This window comes from Nilaparvata lugens, chromosome 6 (assembly GCF_014356525.2).
Source record: "Nilaparvata lugens isolate BPH chromosome 6, ASM1435652v1, whole genome shotgun sequence".
In the NCBI taxonomy this organism is placed as follows: Eukaryota; Metazoa; Arthropoda; class Insecta; order Hemiptera; family Delphacidae; genus Nilaparvata; species Nilaparvata lugens.
Window position 1 is genome coordinate 59,043,378 of NC_052509.1, and position 21,920 is coordinate 59,065,297.

At 34.9% G+C, this 21,920-nt stretch overlaps 1 protein-coding gene across 2 annotated transcripts in view; it reads right to left on the bottom strand.

The window, feature by feature from the left end:
• Positions 1-785: 785 nt before the first annotated feature.
• The window catches only part of LOC111059396 (amino acid transporter AVT1A-like), a 43,450-nt gene continuing 22,315 nt past the window's right edge, over positions 786-21,920 (bottom strand). The window contains exons 4-8 of one of the 2 annotated variants that reach the window (XM_039431561.1): positions 20,371-20,559; positions 16,283-16,527; positions 9,788-9,994; positions 5,168-5,360; positions 786-1,747 (exon numbers count right to left, since the gene is read on the bottom strand). In XM_039431561.1, the coding sequence (XP_039287495.1) occupies positions 1,600-1,747; positions 5,168-5,360; positions 9,788-9,994; positions 16,283-16,527; positions 20,371-20,559 (982 nt within the window). In that variant the 3' untranslated portion in view covers positions 786-1,599. The remainder of the gene's footprint in view (positions 1,748-5,167; positions 5,361-9,787; positions 9,995-16,282; positions 16,528-20,370; positions 20,560-21,920) is intronic. The other variant, XM_039431559.1, reaches the window with a different exon arrangement.

Consider the following 21,920-nt stretch of genomic DNA (forward strand, 5'->3'; position numbering starts at 1 on the left):
AATAATCTGACTAATTTACATAACAGACTAGTGTAGAAAAATAGCTGATAAAATAGAATAGATTTATTTCAATTTGTGTCCAACAATTTTCTTTTCCGAATAATAAGTTATCTCTAAATTTTTCAATAAAATTATTGAAAAATCCTTTCATTGATCAAAATGATTTTGGTATTTTTTATAGAAAAATTTACAAGTCTCGTAAAACGTATACCCCCCATACTATAATGAGATTCACTGTCAACTGACAGCCTTAACCTAGATGCCCACATATGACCATCAGTGAACATGTCCGGTACAGAGCAGATATTATCCCCATGTGTTCTAATGGGACCATTCACACTAAGCCCGGCCGAGCAAGTATGAAACGTCCCATTATAACTAATCATTATTATATTTTCACTGCAGCGGACAGGTTCACTCTTACTGATAACAGAGAATCCTGCTATAGTTTAATGTTATTTATAAGGAATACTGAACGTTTCAAGTGAATATCATTATTGACAAACGTCTATTTTATTAAACATACCGCTCATATCTATGTTAATAGTGTTTCTATTTTTCTAGTTGTATGTTGTTTGTCCAGTGTGCGCCAACTCTTAAGGAGCGTACAGAAATACGCGCCGCGAACATGAGCAATTCACTTTTAATCAGCTGATTATATCTGTATTTTTACAGAAACGGTAAGATACAGATATAAAAATCTTGGCATCAGATGATGAAGAGTGAATTGCTCATGTTCGCGGCGCGTATATCTGTACGCACCTTTAAGGATCAATTCACTTTTAATCAGCGATTATATCTGTATTTTTACAGAAACGGTAAGATACAGATATAAAAATCTTGGCATCAGATGATAAATAGTGAATTGCTCATGTTCGCGGCGCGTATATCTGTACGCACCTTTACATTCAGTTAGTTTTTCTCATTTCATAAAACTAATAGGCTCGGTCGCATAAAAGCCAAATAAATTTTAATAATAAATAAATGCCACGATGATAAACAATCGAAAAATCTCGTTTCTGAATGGTTCTCGTGGATTTTAATCACAGTTAAGATTCAACAGGCTTGAGTGCAACCGAGCTTCAAAATCTCATAAAACCTAACCTAAAGTCCGATTCTATCACACAAAAATTTCATTGGAATGGAAATGAAAGAGCTCTGATTCCCCCATATATTGAAGAGACTTGAAATGTTGTCGAAATTCACTATATTTTAAACAAAAATAATATTTTACAACATTTCAAGTCTCTTCAATTATGGAAAATTCTCACAACAATATTCATGCCAACCCCCATATATTGAAGAAAAATGAGAGTCTTCGAATTTTCAGATCATTGAAACTCTTTGGCAGGATCTTATTAAAGCGTGAAATATTGAAATCTAAGGGCCGATAGCACAGTATAATTTCAAATCAATGCTTTAAACTGAAGACAACAATCAAATTGTTACGTATCAAGCAATAGCTGGTTATAATTTGCTGCGTATCAAGCAATAGCTGGATACAATCAACAATCAGTTCATACTTAGTTTGAGATTACACCATGTGAACGATCCTCAATTTCCTAGTGGAATTTATAAACACTTGAGAGAAGAATGATTTTATTTGACATCAGGCCAATAGCAGGGTTTTGTTAGTGCATCGGCACTAAAGATGGCGGTCATCGCACTGTAAGTGGACGCTGCACCTCCCAGCAGACCAATCACAATCAGCTCCCACATGTAGACTCGCTCGTATAGTGGGATATATCTGCAAAACGAATTAATTTAGTAAAATATTTATTTATTTTGTAATGGGAATTGATTTAGTAAAAAAATGTATTTATTTATTCATCAATATAATTGCAAATCATAATAAATATATGACTGGGAATTGTAAATTTATATTGCAACTAGCCGTCAGGCTCGCTTCGCTCGCCATATCCGTCTAGCTAGGGGGCTCCGCCCCCTGGACCCCCGTAAGAAATAAATTACATCAGCGGGCTCACTTCGCTCGCCATATCAGGTGATATAATATTCCCAGGAATAGCTTTGATTGAATTAGCAGTGCCCAATCAATTTTTCCGCGATAAATGCATATCAATCTTCAACTTGGTGCCAACCTAACAAAGTCAACTCAACTTAATGCCAACCTGACAAAGTTATTAATTTAGTTACCAGTTAACAACTGTTTCGAAGAGGTACTCTCTCTCTAGATTATAGTTCTATATTAACATATGGTATGGACATTTTTCAATTATGATTAAGAGAATAAGAAGAATATACATGCTAAAAGACAAACTCTAAACCCTTAAAAACCACCCTTAGAGTTAAAATATTGCCAAAAGATTTCTTAGTGCGCCTCTAAAGGGCCAACTGAACATACCTACCAAATTTGAACGTTTTTGGTCCGGTAGATTTTTAGTTCTGCAAGTGAGTGAGTCAGTCAGTCAGTGAGTGCCATTTCGCTTTTATATATATAGATTGGAATATTGATTTAGTGAAATATATATTTATTTACTCATTAATACAATATTGAAAATAATAATAATAAATATATGACTAGAAACAGATAGAGGTACGGAAGAAATGCTGCATTTTCTAATAAAATATTACATTGTCTTGTAAATAATTTTCTTATTCTGGGCCCCAAAACTGATAGCATCTATTTTAACAAATTTATTTTTCACTGGAAGATTTTTATTTGAAGGTTATTAGGTTATCCCTATTAAGAAACTCTATAAAGTCACTTGAAACATTATCCTGAACTTAGATATCAAGGGCTAAACCACACGAAGCGTTTTTCAGAGTGTCGGCAGGGCAAGAAGCTCTCCGATTGGCTGATTATCAGCTGATTCCCAAACGCCTACCCTATTGGAGAGCTTCCAGCCCTGACGACTTCTCTGAAAAACAATTCCTATGACTAGGCACTTAGGATGTGCAACTGGGTTTTGAATTTTCAACTGGTGATATTTTTGAACTTGAGTTTTTCGATTTTGATATTATCAAGTTAGAAAAATAAAAAAAGGTTTCGGGCAACTTGTTTTTTTGAGATATGAGAGTCCAAGTAAAATTTTTTGAAACAGGTCATTTCCAATCCGATGAGAGATAAATTGATAAAATTTTGAGGATACATTCTACATGATATTATTATTTTTGTTATTCATGGCGCTTAGTTGCGTATATGTGAGCTTCATTGAAACTCACACAACATGCCACCTGTCAATTACATATATGTTACATACAAGATTGGTTTTATTTAATACATTTTCCAATATATTAATTTTCTTAAAACCTATACGTCTAAACTACCAGACAAGGACCTCGTTACCTCTTCAACACTATAGGGACAACTCTTTGATAGTAAATCACTTATTTTATTTTTGAATACTTTCAAATTAGTCTCCGTTTTCAAATCGTTTTTCAAAGAGTTATATATTTTTATGCCTGAAAATAAGGCTCCCTTCTCATAGGCGGTAAGTCTGTGCTTGTGCAAATAAAGATTGTTGTTACGCTGAGGAAACCTGTGAATGGGATGGTTGTCAGCAATTATCTCACTATTTTTTTTCATGTACATTAAAATGTCAACCATATATAAAGCCGGAAGGGTTAAAAGGTTGAGTATGCGAAATATGGGCGTGCAAGAGTCTCTCCTCCCAGAGTGAGTTAAATTCCTAATCACTCTTTTTTGGATTCAAAAAATGTTTAATGATATGGTTGACAAAAAATGATTTGGCAACAGTGCGGAGCTAGAAAAGGCTAGAACTATCTACTTTGTCTAATGACAAATAAGGACAGAAACCCAATGTTAATCAGGTGCTGACTATATAAAATGTGTCACTATAGAAAAGCGTGAGAATACATTCATCATTTTATTCTCTTTTTTCTTTAGGGCTACTTTTAATATAAATAAAAATATAAATCTCAGTTCCCTTTTAAATTATTTTGCATGACATGTTTCGGCTACTAATGCCATTTTCAAGTTGAATGGCATTAGTAGCCTAAACATGTCGTGCAAAATAATTTAAAAGGGAACTGAGATTTATATTTTTATTTATATTCATCATTAAAATAAAAATGATGAATATAAATTTTACAAAACAAACTAAAATCAGAAAATTAATTTACAAATTCATCCAACTCAGGCAGCTACTATCAACAGACATGATGAAAAATGTTTATTATGCAATAATCGAGTCCATAGCAAGATTTATTTTGGCCTGGGGAGCTACAAATTTTCTGTCACATCGATCCTATCTTCAATGTTCAGAAGCTAATTTTGAGGATAATAGGACGCAAACATCCACTCTTCCCTTCAGTACTACTATACTCGGAGCTCAGCATAAGACAGATTCGTATTCACAGACTTTTATCATTCACCAAGAAGAACCCACAATTTTTCATCAATTTGAATCACCCGCAAGGAACACGCAGAAGGGACATGGACTTGGCAATTCCCAGGATGACAACATCAGCTGCTCAGAGGTCAGCCACATATTTAGGACCAAAAATTTTCAATAAACTGCCAATAGCTATTAGAGAAACAGTTCCAATCAATTAATTCAAATCAAAAACAAAAAAGTGGCTCCTGGATAATAGAATCAATCGTGGAGAACAATTGGTTCTATGAAAAAAAATCCATACTGTTTCATTTTTATTTTCTTCATTTAAATGATTTTTCCCATAATAAATGTTTTATATGTTAAATTTATCTAAAATTTCTTCATCATGAGGTTATCAATTTTATGTTTTAAATATTTGTGTATATAAATGTGATTTTCATGAACTAATGGCTCGCAAGATGTATCTTGATTAGAATTTTTAACTTTTGGCATAAAATCTTAAACAATAGCAAAATTAGTGGCATCCCGACACATATTCATATATTATAGTGGGGAGAATTTTCTTAGATCAGCAAATAATCAACCAATTATATTAATACTTTGTAAATAATTGTAGTTTATATGCTTTTTGTAATCATGTCTATATTTTGAATAAACTCCTCTGGTCGTGTTGTACCCTCGACCAGAGAAATTATTATTGTTATTGTTGACCAAAAACCATTCAAAAACAGTGCGTAGTTAGAGACGGATAGAGCTACCTGCTTTATTTAATGGGAAAAAGGATAGCAAACCAATGTTAATCAGGTTCTGAACTTTATAAAGTGAATGTGACTATAGAAAGGCTTTACCTGTCAGGCCAATCGACCGATTTCTGATCACAGAGCTTCATGTAGAGGAGAGAGGGCAGTACGAATGTGGTGAGCGTGATAGTGGATCCTCCCACCAGCGCTAGGATCATCCCGAACTTGGGAATGGTTTCTCCAACCACAATCATCGCCACAACCATGAGAGTCCTGATGATGCAGCGCTTCCAACAGAATGCTGTCAACAGTCATTGCAATATTTGGATAATGATTGAGAATAAATTAATGAATAATATCAATTATTAAATATTCATCTTGATAATTATTAGTTATTGGATGGAGATGGCAATAATTAGGCCTACTTCATTTATTTCAATTTACTAAGATTCAAGATTCAAGATTTCTTTATTGCGAAAAACATTTACATACAAATGCATAGCATCGTCATAATAAATTTAACATGGTAAATAAAAAGTATTTACATTCATAGAAATAAAAATTCAAACACAAGCATACAAACAGCAAACAAAAATACCCTCAAATTAAAAACTCCTCTTTTCTATACGGGCATTTTTCTATTAATAGTATATTTCGCACCTAGGGCCGAAAATGAGACTTTTCTGGCTCGAAATAGGTTTTCAAGTCCGAGGCCGTAGGCCGAGGACTAGAAAAGATTGAGAGCCAGAAACACATTTTTGCCCATGGTGAGAACGTTATTTTTCGCCACACAGAAAAATAAACAATATAAATATGAGAATAATTTATTGTTTATTAGGCACTTCCGAAAGCAAAGGAAGGTCATAGCTCTAGCAAATCTGAGGTAATCTGAATATCAGGAAATTGTCGAAGTATTTTTATTTTTTAATCCGATTTGTCTAAATAACCTAAAAGATTATGTTCAATTATGTAAGGTTGAGTTTATACTTTTTATTCTTCCAATTGACAATAAGATGATTTTATTATAAATGTTTTGATTCTTGAATAATAAACACAAATAATGAAACATTTTTTGATCAGCTGTTTTAGCACTGAAATTTGGCCAATCTGAATGTCAACGTCAACAATGCTTGTTGTCGTTGACTTCGGAAGTTTAGGTTAGAAGTTCTATCCTAATCTGAAAATCGAATTTGAATAATTTATAATATATAAATCTATTCATCCAAATAAAATGATATTATCTTATTGCAGAATACTTATTCAACTCTAGAAGCATAAACTGATTCCATTTCATGAACCATTTTGTAAACACGTTCACATCAAATCAGAATCAGCTGACTTCAAGGTTATTTTACAGCCCTAGGGCCGTTAAACTTTTACCGGCCTGGTCAGAAAACAGTCATTTTCGGCCTCCATATGACGCACGAAAACCAGCTCATTACATCCAAGTGGGGCGAAAAATATTTTTCATGGTTCTCTTAAATTTACCCACTTCTAGCTCCTTCAAATGTGCAGGAAGCTTATTATAAGCTCTTATACCAAACTCCTTAAAGCAGTTCAATGTATTTGCATAATTGCACTGGTTCACTCTAAGAGATTCAGAATTTCTTGTGTAATGGTTGTGAACGTTGCTATTTACAGAAATACTTGCTAAATTAATTTTCACATACATAAGACATTCAAGAATGTAAATAGCTGGTACTGTCAAAATGTTGAATTTTCTAAATAAATCCACACAATTAAAACGACTATTCACATTAGCAATGACCCTTACTGCTCGTTTCTGTAACACAAATAGTTTCTTTACATTCGTATCATCACCCCAGGCAACAACACCATAATACAAATGAGAATGAAGATAAGCAAAATACACTGAAATTAAAACACTCTTATCAACAATGAACTTCAATCTATTCAATATAAAAATTCCCTTTGATAGTTTGCCACATAATATTTTGATGTGTAGGTCCCATTTTAAATTGCTTTGAACTTTGCATTGTCAGGTTGTAATCTAAATTTAAATTCCAAAAGTTGAGTTTTGTCCTTATTAAGACACAATGAATTAGAGTATGAATTTTAAATTTATAGACTCTGTATCAAATAGCTTATCACCTAACCTTACCCTTAGACCAGTTATAGAATAGACACGCTGGGAAGTCTAGCCTCTGAAGCCAACATCTACTGCCATATCACTATATCGTGACGTCAGCATCGGATAGAAAACTTTTCTGCAGAGTTTGTTTACATTGTTTTCTATCCGATGCTGACGTCACGATATAGTGTAAGTGATATGGCAGTAGATGTTGGCTTCATCGACTTTCAGTATGAATATACAATGGGCCGTGTCTATTCCATAACTGGTCTAAGACCTTACCTCCTAACCTAACCTAACTAACTTATAACAAGACATGAACCATAAGCTGTCTGTCGGAACAGGCAATGGTCTATATAAATAGAAATATAAATCTGAGAACCCTTTTAAAATTATTTTGTTTTTTTTTTTAAAGGGTACAGTACTTTGATTTATATTTATATTCAAAAGTAGCCCTAAAGAAAAAACGACAATAGTCTATATCCTTGCACGCAAGATGATGATGATGATGATTAATTAATCTATATAATGTTTTATATAAAATCGAAACGGCATTGATTAATTCACTTACCTACGAAAAACTACTACAACAGAACTCTACAAACATACTGGACCAAATATGTTCAAATTCTTCAGTTCTAGAGGACCGCTAAGAACTAGTTTGAAAAATGTCTCAAAGATACGCCCAAAATCTACGTATTTCCATCGTTTTTCAACTTTTTCGAGAGCGAATGAACATTTTAAAATTTTGGTACATTAGTTCAGTTAGAGTTAGGAAAATTCGTCTTTAAAAGGATGAATTTGGCATAACGTCCAAGGAACGCTCAGATAGGCTTCCTACGCTTTTTCAAGAACTAATTTACAGAAAATGTTAAAATTTGGCACAGAAGTTAGGGTCTACAAATTAATTAGATCTCAATATAAATTCACAATTACGCCCAGAATAGGCGATTTCAAGCATTATTCCAGAGTTTTCTCAGCCTTTTGAAAGCAAATGAACAGAAAATTAATCTTATTTGGATGTTAAAATTTGGCACAGAAGTTCAGTTAGGGTCTACAAATTGGATCTCAATATAAATTCACAATTACGCCCAGAATAGGCGATTTCAAGCATTATTCCAGAGTTTTCTCAGCCTTTTGAAAGCAAATGAACAGAAAATTAATCTTATTTGGAGAGGCATTCAAAAGTTCTCCAAAAATCGGTGTTTTTCTGATTTTTTACTGTCAACTAGTGATTGAATCAAGCCTATAAGTCTATATTGACTTTCTGACGGAAGAAAGCAAGCTCAAATGAAAAATGCAGGCGAGCGAAGCAAACCTGCTGGTCTATTTCTGGATGACATCATAATTCCTACTGATCTTATTATACCTGGATGGTGTTATTCCCGGTTTGACGGATAAGGCGAGCAAACCGAACTGGCCGGATAGTATAAATAATTATAACTTTAGTTAATTAATTTATTTTTCCTCCACCTACTGTCTAAAGTAATTACTTTACTCCCTGAAACATGATACTAAAGTGTCACTTTTTCGCTCTCGGTAGTAAAAAACAGAAAAACTCCCTAGGGAGGAAAAGTGATTCCATTTAAATAACATGGGAAGCATCTCTATTTTAAAAACTTACATTGTAATAGGTTAGAAAGTCTAAGCTCAGATGAGAAAGCATATAAAGAGGTGTCTGTCATTGAGTCAACTGAATTCAATACCACAACCAGAAATTTGATCAACTCATGAAATATATGTTTGTATGACATTATATTCTTAATATTAGTAGATGATAAAAATTTATACAATTTTTAAAATATTTTATTCTATTCAAAATACCAGCCAACAAATATTTTTGATCTGCAATTCAAATCTTAGCCGCGTGATGGAGTCAGCCATTTTTTGTAGACACCCAGCTGATATAATTGTTACAACTTTGGCCGATAGATAGCGCAATCGGCAGTGCCAATCAGACGACCGGTTTTTAGGTTTTAGATTTTAGGTTATGTTGTTAGGAAACATTGTCACCAACACGTAAGTTATTAAAATGATTTTATTTGCAGTTTCTATAAAAAAATGTAGATGGAGGAAAAATGTTGTGTACATCACGAGCGAAAAATACTTTTTCTCCCTCAGGAAAATTGCTGCCCTCGGCTTCGCCTCAGGCTTCAAACTTTTTCCCACAGGGAGAAAAAGTCGTACTTTTCACTCTAGATATACAAATAACTATTTTTTTCACAAGAAAGCACTGAATGGGAGAGAAAAACTAAGTATACTCCTTGTACTATTTCTCTCCCAAATTTAGATTACATATTAAAAGTCCAAAATGAGGTTATGATTCCACTTTTCTGAAATTTAGTCCTTTTTCACTCAAAAACAACAGAAACCTACTGATAAATTGTGTCAGTTTACAACGAAAAATTTCATATAAACTGAGTGTGAAGAGGAGGAGGAGGAGGAGGAGGAGGAGGAGGAGTAGTATAAGGTGAAGGACGAACAACCTTCTTTGGCATGTTTCTACAAGCAGCTGGCTGGCACTGTGGTGGAAAAATAATGGTAAAGGTGATATTCTCGGATGGTCGAAATATACGAGCCGAAATATACAAAACCATTAAACAAACGTAGTTTTCTCAGAGACTTGTTTGACTTACAATGAGGAATGTCGAAGATCTCCTCGATCTCCTGCGATACGGGGTTGACGACAATGAAGAAGGCCAACAGGAGATGCATCGCCATTAGGATGTTGGCCACCAACTCGAAGGGGCCACGTTGCAACGACAGCAGGATATTAGAGTTGACCGCGTCGCCGTACACAAAGTAGCCGCCGAACGACACCGGCAGGTACAGCAGGAAGATCACTGCAACACAATCATATCAAACTATTATTTCTAGAATAACAGAGATTACGATTAGATTCACTTTCAACTGTCAGCATTGATTAGATGGGAAGCATTGGTGTTACTTATGAGGCATGCTGACTGAAGAGAACGTTTACGTTATGTTTGTATACATTATTTGTTTGTCTTTTTTCTTTAGGGCTACTTTTAAAATGAATAAAAATATAAATCTGTGTACCGTTTTGAATTATTACGTCACGACATGTTTCGGCTACTGTACTAAAGTCTTGAAATAGTTATTTGTGCAACTAGTGCGCAAAGTGACAGTTTGCTGCACCGAAAGATACGTTTACGCCCGAGCCGTAGGCGAGGGCGGAATGGTTTGTTGAGTGCAGCAGAGGAACTTTGCGCACGTATTTCACATTAAGTTTTTCCTACAGTTACCATTGAATATGAAAAGTGGGTAATTATGGGTAAAATTGCCTGAAATGCATCAAATGTTTTTCTGTGTAATTTTATTATTGATAAAAACCTTAATTTATTGTCAAATTGAATAAAAATGTTGTCCTTGGTTATAATATCTACTTAATAATTTGCTCGTTATGCTTCGTTGCACGTCTGCTCACTATAGCAGCCCAGTCACTGTTACCAACTTCATTTTGATTTTGCTGCACTGTTGCTCCATATAACCTACTAAGTATTTTGCGTTGCCATGTTGCAAATCTGGAGTGCAGAAAAATTTTTCCCGCAATAGAGCGGAAAAGTGATTCTTTGCGTTCTGTAATCAGTGCAGCAATGGCCACTTTTCAACGTAACTGTAGGAAAATGGCATTAGTAGCCGAAGCGTGGCATTAGTAGTGCAAAACCGTCGACTTGAATCTTAGACCTCACTTCGCTCGGTCAATTGATGAAAATATAAATCTGAGTACACTTTTGAATTATTACGTCACGACATGTTTCGGCTACTAATGCCAATTTCAAGACATTAGTACAGTAGCCGAAACATGTCGTGACGTAATAATTCAAAACGGTACACAGATTTATATTTTTATTTATTGACCGAGCGAAGTGAGGTCTAAGATTCAAGTCGACGGTTTTGCACTTCTCTTTATGTTTATATGTTCCGCATTTACGGCGAAACGCAGCAATAGATTTTCATGAAATTTGACAGGTATGTTCCTTTTTGAATTTCGCGTCGACGTATATATAAGGTTTTTTGAAATTTTGCATTTAAAGGATAATAGAAAAGGAGAAGGAGTCTCCTTCGAACGCCAATATTACCGTAAAAATCAGACTGTAGAATTATTCATCATAAATCAGCTGTCTAGTGGACTATAATACTACCCGTTCCAAAAAATCGAACATTCTTGAAAATGTATCATCTGTCCATAAGCTGATTCATTTGGAGTTATATTGATAGAAAACATCTTTTTACATTTTTATTTTCGAATCTGATGATTAAAATTGAACAAATATTATTGTAAATAAATTCATTTCTAAAATCATGAAAAGTGAGAAATGAAGATTGTAGGAAATCAGCATTATGGTAGTTTATTTTGTTACTTTCAACACACCGATTTTTCGCCGACACGAATGTGAGAACACAGTATGCTCTCTGATGGACTGATTGAGTTGGCGTATTGACGGCAGCCAGACCTGATAACAGCGCTCACACTCACATTCCGGGACGACACGTCACGGTACGATAGGACAGAAAGCTCTATGTTTATTTAGGATTTTTTCTAGACATTTTTAATTGATAAATTATTTATCAATTTTTGAGTAAACATAACAACAGGTCAATGTAGCTTACAGAGTGCGAGGGGTCTACTATTCACAGAACTACTACTATTATTTGTTCGTATACATTACAGTTTGTATACATTATAGTATACAGAAGCGGCGCATAGTATAGACGTCCAATATTATTGTACATTAAGTAGCACCTACTAAAACAACAGGCCACACACCTGTAGTGAACAGCTGTGGCCACCTCAGTGTATATTCGTGTCTAATACAGTGTTGTAGCCTGTTGTTATAAGTAGGTACTACTCGTATATTGTACGTTAAGATTGCACGTCTACGGGCACTAGCTCCGTAAACAAAGCAGTAGTGCATTCGTGTGACGTCAGCGACTGAAAATGTGCAGTGCGGTCCCGGAAGCTGCGGTGTAAAGTCGTATCGAGTAGCTCGTGCCGTTCCTTGTGTCTTGTGCTGCCGTGTCGTCGTATGTCGTGCCATAATATATGCTGTAAAATATCCACATCAGCCAGTGCATGCAGTTGGGCTGATAGAAACGCGCGCGCGTAGGCGAATCATTATTAACAGTGGTGAGTAAAACAATCACATTTATCATTGTCATTAATTGCCAGTTTCAAATTATATTCCCCGACCTAATATACTTTTATCCATTACCATCCTGAATACCATCAAGTTTCATAATTAGATTTTTCAATATTTTAAAGATAAACCCTATTCCGCACATCATAACCCTCCTTTAAAAAGTTTGCAAATTATTAAATTTGATAAAATTAAAAATCCGTTACACATGGCTCACGAACAGTGACCAATAATAAAATCCATTACAGTAGTAATAATAATAAGCTTATTATTTATTATAATTAAGAATTGTAAGAATATTGCAATAATGTAACAACGTAATGTAATAAGATAATGTAAGAATTTTGTATTGACTGTATTTCATTATGGACTAATTTCACAGCATCTTTGATATAAACCGACAACTCACGAGCTCATCTGTGGCCAACACCTGGAGGACCTACACAATATAAAGAGATACTTGATGAATTCATTAATTCCCAATATATTGTCTTTTCGACTAATACAGTGTTAAAAAGTTCAAGGACTCAACAGGCTTAAAGCCCAGATGGTCGAACAGCAAGTTCTGGGCTTTAAGCCTGTTGTTCCTTCCCCAATCATTCATAGTTGAGAATGACATTGTAGCCAATGTATCAATGTATAAATGTATGTATGCATGTATGTATGTATAACAGGCACAGGCCCTTCGTGTATCGATAGTGCCCCTAGCCATTCTGTTGAGCTGAGCTTTACAAATGGTCAAGTGCTAAAGACTCACACTTGGCAATACTGTACCACTTTTACACTAGTAGTTCTGTGAACAGTAGACCTCACGCAGTATTCTCATCCACAAGTACCTGATTGAAACTATCTACCTTATGGAAATACAGCAATAGACTGGCTTTTCCACACATCTGTGTAATCACTACTTGTCAGCTGATTTATGATGAATAATTCTATAGTCTGATTTTTACTCTAATATTGGCGTATGAAGGAGGCTCCTTTTTCCTTCTATATTATCCTTGAAATGCGAAATTTCAAAAAACCTTGTATATACGTCGACGCGCAATTAAAAAAGGAACATACCTGTCAAATTTCATGAAAATCTATAACCGCGTTTCGCCGTAATTGCGCAACATATAAACATTTAAACATTCAAACATTTAAACATTTAAAGAAATGCCAAACCGTCGACTTGAATCTTAGACCTCACTTCGCTCGGTCAACTAGAATTTTCAGATCTGTGGAATGTGCATGGGTAGTAGGTACTTATTTTTGAGTTCAAATCGTGATGGGCCAGCAGTTTTCAGTTTGAATAAATTCAAAAATTGGATATACACTTCATCAAAATCTCAATTTATTAAGAATCAGCCGGGGTAGGAAACTTCAGTTTTTCAGTTCTGTTGCTTTCTGGAAGTCCAGTGAATATAGTATTATACAGGGTGATTCTTAATTATGGTAAAATAATTTAATACGTGATAGTAGAGGTAAAAATAAGAAAAAAAGTTCTTATAAACATATATCCATAAACGCTTCATTAGCGAGCTATACAGGGTGAAAGATTTTTCCCGGAATTCAGTTCCTCTGGTGAAATACACCGATGCTGAATTGTTTGGGGACTAGTTTTTGAAAAACTTATGCTGGATTCATATGGAAAAATATCTGAAAAATTGAATAAAACTAGTCTGAAAGCTGTAGTGTGAGTAGTTTTTGAGAAAGAAGTTGAATTATGCAAAAAATTGCATACGTTTGATGCCTTCTACGTTTGATGCCCAATAACTTTCTTTAATGACCAGTAAACAAATAATTTTTCGCAATAGAAATTGTAGAGAATTCAATTCTGAAAAGAATGATGTAAGCTATGTAAACTAAATTTAAATAAAAGTTGGATAAAATGTATACTTATGTAGTACATTACACCACAAAAATTTGCTGTTTTATGAGGAGAGAACTAATAACTCATAGGTTGTAGCTGATTGCACATAAAATATTTTTTTTTATATGAAAGTAGCATATCTAAATGACATTAAACTTATACCAAAAGACTAGTAGATTATGCCATTAAGCCTGGGAGGAAGCTCGAACATGATAGTAGATGATCTCCTATGATTCCTTCCCAAATGTTTACTGAAAACTGATGTTGTGGAAGATTAGGATTGATGGCATGAGGATTCTCAGTTGCCCAAATATGTTGGTTGTGGACGTTAACGATAGCTGTTCTTGTAAAGTGTGCCTCGTTGGTAAATAAAACTGTTGTTAAAAAGTGTGGGTAAACAAGTTTTACTAAAAACCATCGGCAAAAACCAGTGGCAATAGAGTATGAACTTTCTGGAGGTGGTATGGATGTAATTGTTGCTCTTTTAGTATCCTCCAAATAATAGATAGATTGACATTAAACTGCACTGACAATTCTCTTGTGCTCTTCTCTGGATGTTCATAAATTTCATTAAAAACTTGTTCTTCTAACTCAACAGTCATAGTAGATCGGGGTCTGCCTGCATAAATGTGCTCTTTGGATATCAAAGAATCTGTTTCAGACAGACGTTGATGAATAGTGGCAAAAAACCTTGAACTTGGACATACTCGGTTAGGAAAGTTCTCTTGATACAATCGTCTTGCTTCAGTACTATTACAGTAGTGTCCCATTCCATACATTAATTGCATGTCAGCTAATTCGTAGTATGAATAATGTCTAAAATTACATGCCATTTTTTAAAAAGTTAACACTTAACACAAAAGCAAAGTGAAATGGTTACAAATAACTGGATAATAGATTAAACAAATAACACAGCGCGGCTACAGTAGGCTTAACTTACAGTTTGTTTTTTTGTTCAACAGTGAGCTAGAACATTTCTGAAAATAATTTTCAGCTGATAATATTTCCTTACTTAAAACAAAATAAATAAGCTGTTTTGGAACAGCTGTTATTAAAATCCATGTTCTATTTGCAATCAGATACAACCTATGAGTTATTAGTTCTCTCCTCATAAAACAGCAAATTTTTGTGGTGTAATGTACTACATAATAATACATTTTATCCAACTTTTATTTAAATTTAGTTTACATAGTTTAGTTTACAAAAATTATTTGTTTACTGGTCATTAAAGAAAGTTATTGGGCATCAAACGTAGAAGTCTGTGTTTTTCTACTTAGATTTTTTGCATATTTCAACTTTTTTCTCAAAAACTACTCACACTACAGCTTTCAGACTAGTTTTATTCAATTTTTCAGATATTTTTCCATATGAATCCAGCATAAGTTTTTCAAAAACTAGTCGCCAAACAATTCAGCATCGGTGTATTTCACCAGAGGAACTGAATTCCGGGCGAAATCTTTCACCCTGTATAGCTCGCTAATGAAGCGTTTATGGATATCTGTTTATAAGAACTTTTTTTCTTATTTTTACCTCTACTATCACGTATTAAATTATTATTTTACCATAATTATGAATCACCCTGTATATTAAATTCTTGTTAATACCATCTTATTGAACTTTAAAAGAAAAAAAATCAACTTCTAGCCTTTCCCTAACTTTCAGTCTCTAACTACCTTCTCCATAACTCAGTACCATTATGACCCATTCTCCCTAGGGCCCATATTATACGAGCGCAACAGAGCTGGCAACAGAACAAAGCGAGAAAGAGATAGCGCTATGTGCTTTGTTGAATGAAAGACAAGGATAGTAATACCATTGCTAGTCAAACACTGGAAAGAGTACCCTACACATTGGGTGAATGCTGTGAAGCTATCAGGGGATAGAGCCAACTCCAACATATAGAATAAGACTACAACTTGACGTGTTGCATGCTGCAGGAGCCCTGCTCACTTAAGCGGCTAAACTCAACAAATTAATTATAATAATACTGCCATTATAACGTGGACATTAAAAAACATTGAAAAACATCGAAAAAACATTGAACTCAGTGAACATCTATAGAGCTCAGATCATGATGGGCCATCAATAGCAGTGTTCTCAAGAATGTTATTCACCAGCAAATCCGATAGCGACACTCTTGGGGAACTTTTCACGGTGCGTCATGTCGTTCTGGATGGTGGGGAAGGTGGAGGCGCCGCCGTAGGCGAACAGGATGACGCCGAACGCCAGGAAGAACTCCTTGAAGGTGTGCGGCGCATGCTGAGGTGGATGCTTCAGCTCCAGGCCCTCGGTCGCGATCTGCGCGATTATCAGGAAACACGAGAGAATCGTCGTTAGCAGGGCACCGATTCCTGCGAAACTGCAATCACAAAAACGTTAATTAGGCTATTCATCACATATGAAAAACAGGTTGGAAATAGTTATTTGTGCAACTAGTGCGCAAAGTGACAGTTTGCTGCACCGAAAGAAACGCGGAATGGTTTTTTGAGTGCAGCAGAGGAACTTTGCGCACGTATTTCACATTAAGTTTTTCCTACAGTTACCATTGAATATGAAAAGTGGGTAATTATGGGTAAAATTGCCTGAAATGCATCAAATGTTTTTCTGTGTAATTTTATTATTGATAAAAACCTTAATTTATTGTCAAATTGAATAAAAATGTTGTCGTTGGTTATAATATCTAATACTAATAATTAGCGCGTTGTGCTTCGTTGCACCTCTGCTCATTATAGCAGCCACAGCAGTCACTGTTACCAACTTCATTTTGATTTTGCTGCACTGTTGCTCCATATAACCTACTAAGCATTTTGCGTTGCCATGTTGCAAATCTGGAGTGCAGAAAAATTTTTCCCGCACAAGAGCGGAAAAGTGATTCTTTGCGTTCTGTAATCAGTGCAGCAATGGCCACTTTTCAACGTAACTGTAGGAAAATTATTATTTATTATTATTAGGGGTATTCACAATGTTGGAGTTAGCTGGCTAAGTCGCTCTATTCGCTAACTCCAGCTATTTGCTAAGAGTCTGTGTTAACTCAATGCTATAGTGGTACGTTAGAAAAAAATTAACAGACGATCGAGGTAGCAGATAGCGCAGGTTTGGGTTTGAGTCCGCTAACTCTAGCTTTCTCTGTTAAAACGGCAGCCAAATGTTTATAATCTTACTTTTTCAAACTAACTTACACAAATTATCCGCTTGGATCGTTACTGCAGTTAGCTAATAGCAGATGGTTTTTTTTCAAATCAAATCAAATTTATTTTCCATTTTCAAGACAAAAATACAATTGAATGATAACATACTATTATGCAATATTGTATACAAAATAATACACTTAATACAATACAGGTAAAAAAACCTGCTAAGGCATAAGCCTGAGCGCAGGTAAGTTGCAAATAAACTTATCTAGTGAATCTTAATAATAGGAATATTTTATTATTTGTAATTATGATAAAGCTCAATGAAGATAATGGAAAAGAATGCTCAAAAAAGAGAAATATCCTGTTGAAATATACTGTTTAGATGGGGCGTTCACAATACAGAGTTATCAAATAGTACTTCAGCTGGCTAAAACAACATTGTGAATACCCCTAATGAACGAAAATCCAAATTAAATGCTGTAATTGGAATAATTGCAATATATCAGTAATTTCCATCTGTAGGTTGGAAAATCTTCAATATAAAGAGAAAATAGACGACCTCAAATTAAAAGGACCGGTTGAATATACTTCTATTGAATTTAATAAATTATATCAACTGGAGAACAAGTTGGGAAATCTTGAATATAGAGAGAAAACAGACAATTTCAAAGTAAAAGGGCCGATCTATTGAATTCAATCACATGAACACTGATTAATGATCTACATCAAATTGTTGTTCTCTTTGTCATTGTTTTGTTGGATGAGATCATTTAGTCCCGGTTGAATTTGATAGACATACGTGCAACCATAATGAGGTCCACGTTATAATGGCAGTGGAGAAAGATATGAAAAAACGTTGCCGATCATAGTCTTGTCAATGCCTTCTGTATACGGTAGCTCATACAGGTTTATTGATGTAATATTAACTGTTCATTCTCGTTGGAAATAATCAATTTTATTAAGCAAAAAAAATATTTTCTCAATAATTTCATAATGAATTTTAATAATTAAAATGGAATATTTTGTTAATTAATTATCAATTCGACATTGTTGAAAGACGATCTGGCAACAGAGCAAAGCGAGAAAGAGATGGCGCTATCCGCTTTGTTGAATGATAGACAAGAACACCAATACCATTGCTAATCACACACTGCCATTATAACGTGCACCTCACTAAAGAAGCAAAAACTTTAATGATACAATATGTAAAATGATGTAGCCTCAATTACGTTTGATTTCAAAATCGGATTCAAACAGCAGGGGTGCCCATCTCTCTCAAGCCCAAGGACGCCCCCTCCCAGAATTGGTGCCCAGGACGCACCCCCCAGTCAGCGTCCAAGCTCACCCCCAGTGGTATGGATACCACTGCATACAGTAATTTAACAGTGAAGTATCTCATTTGACAACATGAAATGCAGATATAATTTATGCAAAACGTGTCATAAGATAGATTGTACCATGATGACTAGGCCACACTCTTGCCAAGTCGCTTGCCGCAAGCACGCTTGTTTGATGAGCGTGGGTGGGATATATTTGTGGATACTCGGCTCATCACTTGCCTTGGGTTGTTTAACTGTCGCTCGTATCTTCTCGGCAAAAATCAAAGCGGAGGCGAGCGGTGGCATAGTAGACATCCACACTCTCATGCTCGTCATCATTTGTACGTAATTGGCGAGAGTATGGCGCCGTCAAGAAATTTGTGAAAAATCATCAGATTCTTTCCAGTTATTTCGGAAACCAATTTCTTATTATGAATAAAACATTTGTAAGAAAAATCAAAGGACAAATTTGAAAATAACTACTGTATGACTTATACTGTATAACTTCACTGTTCAGTTCTGTGAACATCGCTTAACCAAGACCCCCCCCCCCCTCCAGCAACAGCAAGACAATAACAATATGTGATCAGAGATTGACTAAAATGACCCTCCTGAAAATAAATGGATGAATTACTCATACCGTCACTTCACTCCTGAATACTCAACTCTCCGCCTTAAAAAGAGTATTTCCATTTTCATTCCATTCCAATCACTGAATTATTTTTTATTATATTAGCAGATAACCCGTGCTCCGCAAGGGTCCATTTTAAAACTTGACAAACTGAAAACTTGACGTAATGGAATCTTGAAGAATTGAAAATAGGTCTATAACCATCCTCGGTTAATTGAAAATCTATAATGCAAAATTTCAAGTTAATCAGTCCAGTAGTTTAGACGTAATGATGCGTAAAACATAATTTTTCAATCCCGTACGTGTATAAGCCAGTTCTTTTCATATCCGTCTAGCCAGGGGAGCCCCCTGGACCCCCGACTGCATCGTTCAAAAATTAGATCAGCGGGCTCGCTTCGCTCGCCTGGATTTTTCATTTGAGCATGCTTCATTCCGTCAGTAAGTCGAAGTACTGAGAAAACGCAGAAAAGCTGAGAATAACGCCGATTTAGGGAGTATCTTTGATGAAATGTTAAATTCACCTCATAACAAAATTGTTAGACCCTAGCTCAACCTCTGTACCAGATTTGAACATTTTCTGTTCGCTAATTTTGAGCGTATCTTTGGCGTTATTTCAAATTCCTTCGAACACAACATTATTACACCCCAGCTGAGCTTCTGTACTAAATTTGAACAATATTTCTGATCATTTGTTCTCGAAAAATCTGAAAAAAGAAAGAAAAAAACGCAGATTTTTGGCGTATCTTTGGCGTTATTTCAAATTCCTTCTAACAAAACATTATTACACCCTAGCTTTGCTACTGTACTAAATTTGAACAATTTCTGTTCATTTGTTCTCGATAAAGCTGAGAAAACGCTGGAAAAACGCAGATTTTGGGCGTATCTTTGGAATTTTTTTTCCAAATCCGTTCTTAGTGCGCCTCTAAAGGGCCAACTGAACATACCTACCAAATTTGAACGTTTTTGGTCCGGTAGATTTTTAGTTCTGCGAGTGAGTGAGTCAGTAAGTCAGTCAGTCAGTGAGTGCTATTTCGCTTTTATATATAAAGAGTAGATTATTGTATTTCATTATTATACGTATATAGTATGAATAAATATGAATAAATGACGATGATTACCTGAAATCCTTAGGCGATCCGAGCCACATGACAGGTATGGTTAGGACGGCGAATATGAGGAACCACATGCAGTAGCCTATCTCGGGCACAATCGTCCTCAACAGCTCCTGGAAGATTTGCGCAGCCAGCAGCAGGTACACAACACCCGCCCCGAACAGCGTCACTTGGATGCAGCCAGAAACTAGTAGACTGCAACAAAAGTCAATCAAATTTGCGTAAATAATATCATAAGCGTTTAAAAATATGAAAAATAAATTTGCGTTTAATAATATGATACATTTAATTTTTAATTTGTGTACCTTTCCTTCAATTTGAGATTTTGGGGTTTACAAGTTTGTGTTTCTTCAATGGTTCCTAATTTTCTTAAATAACTCAATAATATCGGGAGACCGAGCTTTGCTCTGGAGTGTAAAAGCATAGAACATTTGTGACAGAAGATTGAGTTTATAGTTTATATTATTTATTTATTCATTTTCTCAGTCGTACAATTATTTTTTCCTACAGTTACCTTGAAAAGTGGCCATTCCTGCACTGATTACAGAACGCAAAGAATCACTTTTCCGCTCTAGTGCGGGAATAGTTATTTGTGCAACTAGTGTGCAAAGTGACAGTTTGCTGCACCGAAAGAAACGTTTACGGAATGATGGTTTCTTGAGTGCAGCAAACGAACTTTGCGCATGTATTTCACATTAAATTTTTCCTACAGTTACCATTGAATATGAGAAGTGGTTGATCAACTTAATTTTGATTTTGCTGCACTGGTGCTCCATAAAACCTACTAACTATTTTGCGTTGTCATGTTGCAAATCTGGAGTACGCAAAGTACATAAATTAAAAAGTATAATCAAAAGCCAAGACAAATTAGCCAATGTATATCAACACACGATCTTTGATCTCAAAACATTGATAATTCATATAGATTTTTCTTCATCCAATTTCAAGATTAAATTCCTACACATGACACAAACTCAAGGTTGGTTTTCACTCTTGAACTACATTTCACTTTCATTGAGATGCATTGTTAGTTTTGACATCACTTTTACTAGGAAACAAAGATCTTTTATGAGATAAATAATTGATGACCTTGAATCCGAGCCGTTCATTTCATAATGTGTTTCAATCTAAAGAGACTAGTGCTAAAATGTTAGACATGGCATCATAGTTTATGACAATTGATAATAGTTAATAATACGAAATGGTTATTTTATGAGAGATCAAACTACTTGTTATCATTGATTGTCATTTCATGTACAGTACATGACAATTTGTAAAGATAGAATCAGGAATTCGCATAAATCGTTTTTTGTTTAATAAAAATTCTGTGAAAACATTCAAAAGCAAATTCAACAAAAACTTAGAAGTCCTGTAATACAGGAAAAAGCTGCCCACACACAAGAAATGCATGATAATAATAATGTGATAAGTAAAATTTCATATTATCTTACTTGTGGGCAGCTTATTCATGTACTAGATGAATATTGTAGAATTTAATTGAATCTACGAAGATACGTTTTTCATGTATGCACTAATAAATCTGATTGGACACATGT